The sequence below is a fragment of the Oryctolagus cuniculus genome, chromosome 5 (genome assembly GCF_051225735.1).
Source record: "Oryctolagus cuniculus isolate XC-2025 breed Fujian yellow rabbit chromosome 5, ASM5122573v1, whole genome shotgun sequence".
Classification (NCBI taxonomy): Eukaryota; Metazoa; Chordata; class Mammalia; order Lagomorpha; family Leporidae; genus Oryctolagus; species Oryctolagus cuniculus.
Genome location: NC_142871.1, coordinates 115,662,658 through 115,676,718, shown reverse-complemented (window position 1 = coordinate 115,676,718; position 14,061 = coordinate 115,662,658). Strand labels below are relative to the sequence as shown.

The 14,061-nt window shown below is 38.3% G+C and overlaps 1 protein-coding gene across 4 annotated transcripts in view; it reads left to right on the top strand.

Moving 5' to 3' along the window:
* The window catches only part of LRRC1 (leucine rich repeat containing 1), a 164,240-nt gene that overhangs the window by 57,488 nt on the left and 92,691 nt on the right, over positions 1 to 14,061 (top strand). For all 4 annotated transcript variants that reach the window (XM_051855609.3, XM_089333141.1, XM_089333140.1 and 1 more), the window contains exon 2: positions 13,399 to 13,516. In XM_051855609.3, the coding sequence (XP_051711569.1) occupies positions 13,399 to 13,516 (118 nt within the window). The remainder of the gene's footprint in view (positions 1 to 13,398; positions 13,517 to 14,061) is intronic.

Sequence of the window (14,061 nt, the reverse complement as noted above, 5' to 3'; positions counted from 1 at the left end):
GCATACATACACATCCTTCTTTTAAATCTGGATGAATATTCAGAAGTGTTATAGCTGGATTATGTGGTAGTTCTACTTTTTAATTGTTAGAGGAACCTCCATACAGTTTCCATAATGGCTGTATTAATGTATATTCTCACCATCAATCTGTAAGGGTTCCCTTTTCTCTACAACACTTTTTAAAGATGTATTTATTTACTTGAAAGAGTTACAGAGAGGTGAAGGCAGAGAGAGGGGGTGAAGAGAGAGGAGCCTTCCATATGCTGGTTTACACCCCCAGTGGCCCCAAAGGCTGGAGCTGCACCAATCTGAAGCCAGGAGCCAGGAGCTTCTTCCAAGTCTCCCATGTGGGTACAGGGGCCCAGGGACTTGGGCCATCCTCTGCCCTCCCAGGTCATAGCAGAGAGCTGGATCAGCAGTGGAGCAACTGAGACTCGAAGTGGCACCCATTTGGGATACTGGCACTGCAGGTGGTGGCTTTACCCACTATGCCACAGGTCTGGCCCCCACAACACTTAAAAGATTTATTTATTTATTTGAAAGGCAGAGTTAGAGAAGGAGAGACAGAGAGATCTTCCATCTGCTAGCTCACAACCCCAGATGACCTAAATGGCCGTGGCTGTGCCAGGCCAGTGCCAGGCCAAAGCCAGGAGCCTGAAGCTTCTTCTGGGTCTCCCATGCGGGTGCAGGGGCCCAAGCACTTGAGCCATCTTCCACTGCTTTCCCAGGCACATTAGCAGGGAGCTGGATCAAAGCGGAGCAGTCAGTACTCAAACTGCACCCATATGGGATGCCAACACTGCAGGCAGTGGCTTTATCTGCTATGCCACAGCACCGGCCCTCTCCACAACACTTCTTAATCTTATGTGTTTTTGATAATAGCCTTCTGATAGGTGTAAACTGATGTCTCACTATGATTTTAATGTACTTTGCCCTATCTTAAAATTTTTATGTTTGTATTTATCTATTTGAGTCCACCTTAGCTGGGCTGGGGCTTAAGCTGGGAACTCAGTCCATTTCTCCAGGTGAATGGCTGGAACCCAATGACTTGAGCCACCATGCTGCCTCCCTGTGTCTGGCATTAGCAGGCAGTTGGAACCAGGAGCTGGAGAGAAAGACTAACATAGGCACTGCAGTGTGGGACATGGGTGTCCTAACTAGCATGTTAATTGCTAAGCCAAATGCCTGTCCCTAAACATACCTTTTAATTCCATATTCCCATGTAGTTTTTGATGTACCCTTGTATTCCTACCCTTTCATTTTTGTTTATTTGGAAGAGTTTAAAATCTTGATGAAGAGTGGGATGGGAGAGGGAGTGGGAGATGGGATGGCTGTGGGTGGGAGGGAGGTTGTGGGGGAAAAAGCCACAACAATACTAAAGTTGTACTTTGTAAATTTACATTTATTAAATTTAAAAAAAGAAAGAAAAATTGGTATTAGTTCTTCGTTAAATTTGTTAGAATTCAACTGTGAAACCATCAGGTCCCAGGTGTTTCTTTGGTGGGAGATAATTTACTACAGACTCAATCTTATTACTGATCCATTCAGATTTTCTATTTCCTGGTGATTTGATCTTATTATGTTGTATATGTCTAGGAATTTATCCAATTCTTCTAGGTAATCTAATTTGTTGGTATGTAATTGTTCTTAGTTGTGTCCTATGATCCTTTGTGTTTTTGTGTTACTAGTTGTAATCTCTCTTCTTCGACTTCTGATTTTGAGTCTTCTCTTTTTTTTTCTTAAAAGGTTGTCTTTTTTTTTTTTTTTAAAAAAAAAAACCTTAGTTTCATTGATCTTTCCTATCTTTTTAAAGATTTATTTATTTATTTATTTATTTGAAAGGCAGAGTTACAGAGAGGCAGAGGCAGAGAGAGAGTGGTCTTTCAATCCTCTGGTTCATTCCCCAAGTGGCTGCAAAGGCCAGAGCTGTGCTGATCCGTAGCCAGAACCTGGAGCTTCTTGAGAGTCTCACACGCGGGTGCAGAGGCCCAAGGATTTGGGCCATCTTCCTCTGCTTTCCCAGGCCACAGCAGAGAGCTGGATTGGAACTGGAGCAGCTGGGACTTGAACTGGCATCCTTATGGGATGAAGGTACTGCAGGCAGCAGCTTTAGCTGCTGTGCCACAGTACTGGCCCCATGCTATTGTCTTTTTAGTCTATTTAATTTATTTGTGGCCAGATCTTTATATTTTCCTTCCATCTGCTAAGATTGGGCTTAGTGTGTTTTTCTACTTCCATGAGGTGTCACATTAGGTTATTTATTTGAGATCTTTCTGTTTTCTCATTTAGAGGTTTATTGTTAAAAGCTTCCCTCTTAGAACTACTTTTGCTACATCCTGTAAATCTTATTTGGTTGTGTTTCCATTTTGATTTGTCTTGAGAGATTTTTAAATCTCCTTTTCATTTATTCATTGATCCAATGGTTGTTCAGGAGCATTTTATACAATTTCCATCTGTTTGTGGATTTCTGAGCTGCCCCTGGTTATTGATTAGTTTAGTTTATTCCATTGTGGCTAGAAAGGAAGCTTGATACAGTTTCTGTCTTCAATTTGCTGAGGCTTGTTTGATTGCCTACTGTGTGATCTATTTTGGCTAAAGTGCTATGTACATTTGAGAGGCATATGTATTCCATTAATGGTGGATTGATGTGCTGTATGTTTTTTTTAATGTTTATTTTTATTTTTTATTTTTAACTTTTATTTAATGAATATAAATTTCCAAAGTACAGTTTATGGATTACAATGGCTTCCCCCACATAACTTCCCTCCCACCCACAACCCTCCCCTTTCCCTCTCCCTCCCCCCTTCCATTCACATCAAGATTCATTTTCAATTCTCTTTATATACAGAAGATCAGTTTAGCATACATTAAGTAAAGATTTCAACAGTTTGCTCCCACACAGAAACATAAAGTGAAAAATACTGTTTGAGTACTAGTTATAGCATTAAATCTCAATGTACAGCACACTAAGGACAGAGATCCTACATGAGGAGTAAGTGCCAGTGACTCCTGTTGTTGACTTAACAAATTGACACTCTTGTTTATGGCCTCAGTAATCACCCTAGGCTCTTGTCATGAGCTGCCAAGGCTATGGAAGACCCTGAGTTCACCGACTCTGATCATATTTAGACAAGGCCATGGTCAAAGTGGAAGTTCTCTCCTCCCTTCAGAGAAACTTACCTCCTTCTTTGATGGCCCATTCTTTCCACTGGGATCTCACTCGCGGAGATCTTTCATTTAGGTTTTGTTTGTTTGTTTGTTTGTTTGCCAGAGTGTCTTGGCTTTCCATGCCTGAAATACTCTCATGGGCTTTTCAGCCGGATCTGCATGCCTTAAGGGCTGACTCTGAGGCCAGAGTGCTGTTCAGGACATCTGCCTTTTAAAAGATTTATTTTATTTATTTGAAAGAGTTACAGAGAGGTAGAGACAGAGAGAGGTCTTCCATCTGCTGGTTCACTTCCCAGATGGCTGCAATGGCCACAGCTGCGTCAATCGGAAGCCAGGAGCCAGGAGCTTCTTCCGGGTGTTCCACGTGGGCGCAGGGGCCCAAGGACTTGGGCCATCTTCTACTGCTTTCCCAGGCCATAGCAGAGAGCTATGAGATAGAGATAGAGATATCATAGAGGAGATCGGAAGAGGAGCAGCTGGGACTAGAACTGTTGCCCATATGGGATGCCAGTGCTTCAGGCCAAGGCTTTAACCTGCTGTACCACAGCACTGACCCCTGTATGTGTTTATCTTGTCTAAGACATTGGTCATGTCCAGTGTTTATTTACTCTCTGAATGATTTATTCACTATTGAAAGTGCAGTGTGTCAATGTATCTCTCTCTTTAGATCTTTACTATTTTTAAAATATATTTAGATGCTCCAATGTTGGATGCATATATATATATATATATTAAATTTGTTATAATCCTCTTAATGATTTGACCCTTTTATTATTGTATAATGTTCTTCTTTGTCTCTTTTTTCAGTTTTTGGCTTCAAGACTATTTCTTCCAGTACAGATATTTTTGCTCAATTGTGGTTTCCATCAAATATTTAAGTACTGTGATTATTTTTTGAATTTCATTCTGTGTCTCAAGTTGTACAACATTATCAACAAGTTCTAATTTCCAGTTGAATAGACAGTTGTCCTTTTTGAGTTTTACCAGGACTTCTCTGCTGCTTAGGGGTACCTCCTTTTTTAGCTCTTAAGATCTAGACCAACCCTTTTTTTTCCTTTTATGCTCTTTTGCTTTCTCATATTATAGGCATACAAATATCAAATTCTGTCATCCGTTTTCCCTGTCTCTTTGAGCCTTCCCCTTGCCCAAGGCTCTATCTGGATGTTATTATGTACGCCCACGATCCTCTGGAAATTGATTCATTTGCTTATCTGTGTAGATTTCTGTACTTTCATGTCTACTCTCTGACTGGATTACATTGACAGTGATGCCATTTATATGCTCTCACATGCAGGTTTCATTAGCAGAACTTTTCTTCTCACATCTCATTAACCAAGATGAAATACAGCATTGGCATAATTTAGTAGTTACCCTTTTCCTAGCTAAAATTTTTTCTCCTAGATGCTTAGTTTTCCTTAGGTAATTAGAATATAATTTCACAAATGTGTTTCATTTGCTGCATAATTACTTGAGGGTTTGTGCTCTGTGATCTTCCTACATGGTTCTATTTTGGAATTTTTCTCAAAAAATGTTATTAACTGGTGTGCAGTGCCAAGGAAGCCACTAAGTGTTCCAGGACCTCCATCTCCTTTTCTGTTAATTGGAGATTAAAAAGATTTTTCCTCACTGGTGGTGAAAGGGATTCAAGTAGATAAAAGTACCTCCATGTGCCTGCTTTGGTCTTTTGTTATTACAAGGGATTTGTTCTTCATTGATGTCTGCCTAGTCTATACATGTTTTTTTGTTCTTTATTGGGATAATAATTCATATACCAAACAATGTACTCATTTAAGGTGTGAAGTTGCAGGGTTTTAATGTAGTCACAGTTGTACTTACCATTACAGTCAATGTTAGAACACTTTCATCTCCCCAAAAGAAGCTGCATACCCATTAGCAGTCGTTTCCAATTTCCAAGGGAACTGGTAATCTGCTTTCTGTACTTTTATGTATTTTAACTCCATGCTTAGTATTATATTGTATGCTAGTAGGATTTTTGTTGTCTTTTAAAATTGCATTGAAGATAGTTTTTGAAAATAATCCTAAATTTTTAGAACTAAAAAATGTTCTTTGATCATTTAATGCTTATTTTTTACACAAAACAGAGGGCAAGAAAAGTCAAATGATTCACCTGGAGAGATTCTTATTCTATATTTCTTTATCAAAACATACTGAAAAAGGTCTTATTAACACTTATTAATAGTCCTTTTTTGTGAAATATTTATTTATTTGAAAGGCAGAATTAGGGAGAGAGGGAGAAGAGCGAGAGAGAGGGGGACAGATCTTCATCCACTGGTTTACTTGTCAATTGGCTGCAAAGGCTGGAGCTTGGCTGATCTGAAGCCAGGAACTAGGAGCTTCTTCTGGGTCTCTCATGTGAGTGCAAGGTCTTCTGCTTTCCCAGGCACGTTAGCTGGGAGCTAGATCAGAAGTGGAGCAGCCAGGACTCAATCTGGTGACCATATAGGATGCCAGCACTGCAGGTGATGGCTTTACCCATTAAACCACAGCACCAACCTCCTTAGTTATTTTTTTCAGTGTTTACTAATATACTTTCAAATGCTAATTCTAGATATGAGATATTGTTGAGCTTCCTGCCTTAAACCAACTGATTCTTTTACTGGTTCTGTGACTATTTCTTTGGTTGTTCCCATTGTCTATAACTTGCACATGTATGAAAATAGCTTAGCTTAGCCAAACTTTATTCAGTATATTATTTTCTCTTTCAGCTTGCTTTGGAAAAGTCATCAGTCTGTAGTCAGCCATAGAATGTTGTAGCATACCCTCTTTGTTTTTCATATGTGTTCTTCTGCGGCACATTTGAGGTTCCTCTGTCATTTTGTGCTGGGCTACTTAATCATCACATTTTTTCTACCAAAGCATCATTTCCATGTGATTTCTACTTTTCCTTCCATCTACAGGTAGAGGCTATTTCTCTCCACTCCCCTTAACATGGAACATGGGTCAACTTTATAACTTGGTTTGAGCAGTAGAATGTGGCAGAAATGACATGTATATTTCAAGGCTTTGGCTGCAAGAGTCCTTGCAGCCTTGCCTTACCCTTTTGGAATGCTGTCTGCAAGCTTCATGTAAGACAGTCACTCTAGCTTACTGGAAGAAGAGCAGAGAATCTCCAGCAGATAGCTTGGCACTCCGTGCCAGATGTAGAAGTGAGTCCAGGGTGAGTCTTCCAGCCCTTCTGACACTTAGCTGACTGAAATTGTCACCTCACCCCCAATATGAAGAATTAAGACAAAAATCCATGTTGATTTGAGTCACTAAATTTGGGGAGTTTTATCTTGCAGCAAAGGCTCACTGATACATGTAGGTATTAGCATTGTAGCAACTGTGAGATGATTAAAGAATGTGATCCATGTAAAGTCCTTCACTCACTTTTATGTTTATTAGTTATGGGCACTCTGTTCTCCCCAACCCCCATGTAATACCTTTGCTTCCCATTATCATTAACTCTGATGAATTAAAATAATTTGATATTCTTGGTGCAAATTGGCATTTTCATTCTTGATTAGTAAGTGGTTGAAAGCTTAAATTTTTTTTTCTGTGAAATAAGTCATATGTAGTCATCCGACTGTATCTATAGGGGATTTGTTCCAGGACCTCCTACTGATACCAAAATCTGTAGATATTCATGCCGTTTTTATAGAATAGTGTATTATTTGTTTATAATCTTCCAAATACTTTAGATCATCTCTAGATCACTTAAAATGTTTAATGCAATGTATAAGCATTTGCTTTACTATATTGTTTAGCAAATAATGACAAGAAAAATCTGTACATGTTTAATAATTGCATAAGTTTTTGTATAAAATGTTCAGTTCATGATTTGTTGACTCCTACTGTGTATAGAAAATGCTTAATGCATAAATGAATTTGTAATAGCAAACTATAAAGAGGACACTTGCAGCTGCCACTCAGATTGAGAAATTGAATATGGTTGGGAATGCCAAAGCCTTCTGCATGCTCTTCCTGATCATAATCCTCTCCCTCAGCCTACTGGTAGTCACTAACCTGATTCTACAGTGTTCACTTCTTACCTTTTTTCTGTATAGATTTTTACCACTCTAGTATGCAACTGTAAACAAAATGGTTTGGTCTGGGTGATTTTTTCCTGCATTTATGTAATGGAATATTATAGTCTGCATTATTTTGTGTCTGGTTCCAATTACTGAATGTTATCGCATATTTATCCATATTATAATTAATGGTTTTCATTTTCCTTGTAAGGATATACCTGCATTAGAATACTATTGATGGATTATTTAGAGTTTTGGTTTGTTATGAATTATTTTGTCAAGCAATTTCTCATATGTATTCTGGAAAAAGATCAATAGGAGTTTTTTTTAAGGTACCCATATATTCATATATGGAAGAGTATAATTTCTGTATAATAAAGTTAGTTACTTTTTGTAAGTCTCAGAGAAAAGATAAACTCCAGATAATGCCAATGCTAACAATGCATACTGTGTTGAGTGTTAATCTTAACTATGAGATTTGGATTATTGGTTTACTGTGTCTTTATAGGTAATTGGCCAAAAAGGCAGTCTAGAAGGGGCAGGAGTAGCGTTGTGAGAGTTGTGTAGGATGGAAAGGGGTCAAGATTTAGGTGAAGAGTTAGAATGCCTCCAAAGGGAAATCTATGAGTAAATTTTGTCATTATTGTTTGAAATCACACAGTTTTTTGGGAGTGTATAACATTCTTTATAGTATTATCCCCCACATGAATCTATAAAAGTGGTTTACATTTTGTCTGCATTATGGAGGAGAGGTTTTGGTGGTCCAAGGCAATTGATTGATCCTTGGCCATATAGAAATAAAAAGGGACACAGCTCTTTTAGGACTGAGATTTCCTTTGTTTCTTTCTCAAAAGCAGAAGGGAGGTTCTAACACTCTGCCCAAAGAGAAGGAAAAAGAATCTTTTCAGAAATAGAGTGGGAAAAAGAAACATTTTTTTTTTTTTTAGCCAAATTAAAGACTCTGTATCTACTAAAATCAATGGTGGTATAAGAAGACTAGGGTAGTTTAACAACCAAAGCAATTTGGGTTTCTTTGCATATAATTGTACAGAATGTGCTCTAAGTGGGTCAGTGAGCTGTAATCAAACATGGTGGAGCTGAAGAATGGTGTCTGTGTGTTCTATCACATGATTGCACTGTGCCAGGGCATCCTGCCAATACAGCTACATGAATTGTTCTTCATGTGCCCTGGCTGATGGCAAAAACAAGGCAAGGAAGTTTACAGCTTATTGAATTCTTTCCCTATCTGTGGAAGTCAAACATTTGAGATTTAATAGAATTTTAGTGATACTGTGTCAGTCTTGTGAGAAAGTAGTAAATTTAAAGCATTTGGACACTATATTCATTCAGATCATATCAGGACAATGAAGGAAATACTGAAGAATGACTGGTTTCATTTCAGGATCATGTCCGATAGTTTTTTTTTTTTTTTTTTTTTTTTTTTTTAAAACATGTGATCTGTGCTTCTAAAGTTGAATAAACTAGTACTTGTGACAGGCTTTAGTTGAGGATGCTTTTAACATGTAGAACAAAACCTTAAATTTGCTTGCTATTATGACTGCTGCTGGATGTGGGGATTTGCAGGCTGGTGTTTCTACAGCCATAAAGCTGTCTCATTATTCACTGTAGATCTAAGTATTCTATTGACTTGATTTTTTTTTTTTCTGAGTGGTTCCTGAATGTACCGAATTGGTGATGGTTTTTGTACTTTTGCTATTATGCCTTTCTTGGAAAACAAAGTAAGCTTTTCATGCTTGAGTAAACACATTGATGTATTATGAAACTGTCAGACTCTCTGAACAATTGGCATAAGCTCAATTATTCAAATATGTGACTCTCTTGAATGGCTTTTGTATTAGCTGATGCTTTAGCACAGCCAGCATTAAGAAATTCCAATACCTTTCTTTAATAAATTAAATCTCAACAGTATAAGTAAAGAAATTGAAAGGATTAGTCCTATTATGGAGCACTTTCTTCATTATCATATATAGCTAATTGGTTGTGATCATTTGTTCAGACTCCTGGTTCCTTTTATTTTCAAATATATTTAAAAATTTTTTGAAGCTGTTTATGGATTATACTTATCAATTTTCATGGTTATTTCCACTCCACCCACCCCCACAATGTGTTCTCTTCCTGTCAGTACATAAGCACTTATGTTCTATTGCCTAGTCTACCTGAGTTTTGTTTTGTTTCTTGTTATGTTTCTGTTGTAAATCCTTTACAAAGTTCTGTGGTCTTTATAATAATTTTATTGTTTGTGTAATAGTTAATCATTTAACAACGTGATAATCATTTCTCTTATTTGAAATATTTAGTTTCTAGTTTTTTATTTTTACTGATAGTAATGCAAATATATATATATATATTTACAATGTTGTTTTTAAATTTTTCAATTATATTATAAGAAGAGGTGCCCAGAAATATGTCAGCAGACTTGAAAACTTGCCCAATGACTTTCCAAAAGGCAATGCTTTTTTATATGATTATATAAATATACAATCATTTTTACCAGTTAAAAAGACAAAGTCTGGCCGATGCTGTGGCTCACTAGGCTAATCCTCCGCCTGCGGTGGTGCCAACATGACAGGATCTAATCCCAGTTGGGGCTCTGGATTCTGTCTGGTTGTTCCTCTTCCAGTCCAGCTCCCTGCTGTGGCCCGGGAAGGCAGTGGAGAATGGCCCAAGTGCTTGGGCCCTGCATCCGCATGGAAGACCAGGAGAAAGCACCTGGCTCCTGGCTTCGGATAGGCACAGTGTGCCAGCCTTAGCAGCCATTTGGGGGGTGAACCAACAGAAGGAAGACCTTTCTCTCTCTCTCTCACTGTCTCATTGTCTCACTGTCTAACTCTTCCTGTCAAAAATAAATAAATAAAAAAGACAAAGCCTATTAAATGTTAGTAGCTTTCTACAAAATTATCATTTGGACCGTTCTGTAATATTAATAGAGGCTTCCATTTGTTAATTTAGTTTCTATTTGTAGCAAAGTAATATATGCAAATAATTTTTAAAAAATGCAGTAAGCTCTGTAGCATGACAGTGAAAAACAGCAGCCTCTTTCCTTCTCTTCCCCACTCCCAAGTCTGGCTTTTGAGAACTTGTAACCATGGCTATTTTTACTAGTATCTGCCTCCTTGTTGCTGAATGGCTTTTACTGTTGGATTCCAGCCTCTCCCCATATTTTACAGTTATCAGTTGATTTTCCATATGGAAGATGAGGTTTCTATACTCTCAGTATTTATATAATAAAAATTTTGGTTTTATCAATATAGATACTATAATGTTATGACTGTTAGTATTGTTCTTATTAGAATCTTACATTCATATTATTGCTTTTTTTTATACTTTTTTTTCTTGGAATTTATAACTCCTTTCCTGTTTGCTTGCTTTCTTTTCTCTTTCTGGTTCTATTTTATTACTACACATTCTGACCAAGTTGTAAATCTCCTCTTGATACTCCCAGATGCATCAGATAACCCCTCAGATACATTTTTATTTATTGTTTTTTCAAAAATTCCCTCTAGGATCCTTCATAGTTTTTTCCTGTGTGGACAGGTTGCTCTGCAGGAATGTGCTCAGCTGACATCTTCGAATTCCCTTCATGATTTCATCCTGGGATTTTCTTTGTCTTTCTCTGTCTTGGTTTTCTGTTTCCTGGATCTCAGATCCTCTTTCTTTTTTAAAAATAAATTTTTAAATGTATTCATTTCCATTTTATTTGAAAGGAAGAGAGATAGAAATAGAGATAGAGGAAGTGAGCTTCCTTCCACTGGTTTGCTCCCCTAATGACTGTAACATCCAAGACTGGGCCAGGTTGAAACCAGGAGCCTGGAACTCCACCTTGCTTTCTCACAAGGGTGGTGGAAACACTGTCTGTTACTTACAAGTTTGTGCATCAGCAGGAAGCTGCATCAGAAGTGGAGGAGCTGGGACTCAGTGGGGGATTCAAACAAGCAGCCCAAGCGCTTTGACATGGATATGGGCATCCAAGTGGAAGCTTAGCTGCTGCTCCAAAGCCCACCACTAGATCCTCTTTGTTTTAAATTTACATTCACATTTTTGGTTGATTTTTGAGCTAGATGGAAGGAAGATAAGTTTGAGACCATTCGTGTCTTAAAGTGTCTTCATTCAGTTTATCATGTTTGATTGATAGCTTGGGTGTGTTGTTTTAGGTTGGTAATTATGTTTTACTGGAATTTTGAAGACATTCTTTCCTTGTCTTCTCTTTTCCCTGCTGAGTCCAGTGGTGGTCTGATATCCAGTTCTTGGTTGTGACCTTGTCCCTTTGATTTCCAGTCTCTGTAAGCTTTTCAAATCTTATTTCTGGAGTTTTGACATTTTATAGTATTCCTTGGTATGTGTCTTTTTTCATTAGTTTGATAGGCCACATGGTGAACCCTCTCAAGCCAAAAAAGCATGTTCTGTAGCCCTCTTTGTTTTCTCTCTGAGATGCATGTGATTTTGATGTAGTACCTTATGGACTGATCCTTCATTTTTCTTGTTTTTATTTCCCTAAGTTCATTGTCTTTTTATTCTCCCTTCTGAGGAATTTTATAAACTTGGTTTTCCACTACTTTTATTGTTGCTGTGATTTTGTTTTTTTTTAATTTCTAAGAGTTGATTTCTGTTTCTTGCAGTTTTGCTTTTTATGGTATCATGCCACTGCTTCTTCTCTGATTACTCTGGGAATATTAATTATATTTTATGTTTAATGAAGCTTTTTTCTGCTCCCTGAGTCATGTTTGTTTCTTCTGAGGATGTGTGTGCATACTCTTTTTTCTTTTTTGCACTTTTTTGGCTTATCCTAAGTATCCAGAGAACCTTGGTTCTGTTTAAATATGCAGGACCTGAGGTGTGTGGTGTGTTGTGATGGGTAAGATGGGCATATTTGGGAAGCTCTGCATGAAAGAGTAGAACTTGTAACTTGGGGCATGTCTATAGGATAATTGCTGGCTGTAAGTAAGTGTATGCTTGTGCCAGGATTGGGGCAGTGGGAGCTGAGGGGGGAAGACTTCAACTTGGTCCCCTGTTTTCAGTAGGATTAACTTACCCCTGCCTGCAGCCATGCTCAGGGGTGCTTGCAACCATCTCTTTAAGAGACAGAGTTCCAGTTTCCTGCCTGGTTATGGAGGGTAGAGACAAGAATATGGGGATTTATTATTTTTTAAAAATCTATGTATTTATTTGAGAGGTGGAGTTATAGATAGAGGGAGAGATAGAGAGAGAGGTCTTCCATCTGCTGGTTCACTCCCTAAATGGCCACAACAGCCAGAACTGAACCGATCCAAAGCCAGGAACCAGGAGCTTCTTCCAGGTCTCTCCCACATTGATCCCAGGGCCCAAGCACTTGGGTCATCTTCCACTGCCTTCCCAGGTCATTAGGGAGCTGGGAGTCCTGATCAGGACTCGAATGATGTCCATATGGGATGCCGGCACTGAAGGCGGAAGCTTAACCTACTACACCACAGTGCCAGCCCTTAACTGTTTTCTTGTTCAACCAGCTTTTTCTGTCAGAAGTCCCTGACCTGTTGTTTTATTGGCCGTTTACACCAAGGGCTTGCATTTCAGCTTTATTTGGATTCTTTTTACTACTTACCATTTGTCCTGCACATCTAGTTTCTGTGTTGTTTTATTGTGCGTTTTTATATTTATGTTCATCCATGTGTCATTTGAGCATGTTATACAAGGCCTGGGGAAAAACTGTGTGTTTAGTCTGCCACGGCTGAGGGAAATACTCCATGCATACACCTCTGGATTAGTTGAAAATATTCTTTTTACCTGCATGCATTTGTGGGATGTTTGTTATACTTTCTGTCATATAGTATTTCCTTTAAAAAGGTCTTATATAATACTTATGTTTATTTAATGCTACATATTTAACATCAGTTTTTCAAAGTACTGTAGTTTTAATTAGTGATTACTAGTCTCATTAAATTGGTTGTTAATTTTTAAGAACCTTGTATTTTGAAGTAATTTTAGATTGATGCCAAATTAACAGATAGTACCCAGAGGTCTTTTGTACCTAGTTTTATCCCAGTTAAGACATTGTCTGACTGCAATATGCTATCAAAATCAGAAAATTGACATCAGTACAGTCTTCATTATTTTTAAAAGGCATGCTATTTCAGATTTCATATTATTCACAAAGTTTATGATGCAAATATATGTGAAATATATGTAAAACCATTTTGTCTTTCAGCAATTTTTCCAGCTAGTCAAATTACGAAAGCTCGGACTTAGTGATAATGAAATCCAGCGGCTCCCTCCAGAAATAGCCAACTTCATGCAGCTGGTGGAACTTGATGTGTCCCGAAATGGTAAGAAGATGACTCTGCTTGGGTTGTCTGACTGTCTGTCTCTCCTGATGCTGGAGGTGTTTTTAGTATATGTAGCTGAAGAGATGTTATTGGAGGTACTTCTCCTGATAGTTAGGGAAAGTCACATATAAACATGTGGTGGGGGAAATTAGCGCTGTTCTGAATAGTTCAATAAACTCGTAGAGACGTACAAGAAAACCCCTGCGTAACACAATGTTTACAAGACAGCAGTTTCAACACATGTTCAGTCTGGTTCCTAGAGCTGCAGTTGGGCTGGGAAGTGGTAGCCAAGCGTATCACTGAACATGACAGTTTATCCAGAGTTTGGGTGCTGCTGAGGCCTGGGGACATCTGCCCTGGGAAGGGGTGACTTCTCTTGGCTGTGGCTCTCTGCTGCTTGGTGTGCTTCACCTGTAGTGAACAGACCTGCTCACTGTTCAGGCATCTTCTGTCATTTTGATTTGTTTCTAATTAGGCTGGTGGTGGTTCTACCCACTTAAATTTGTCTGCTGTTTGTGGGTTTGCTCTGATCTCCAGGCATCACT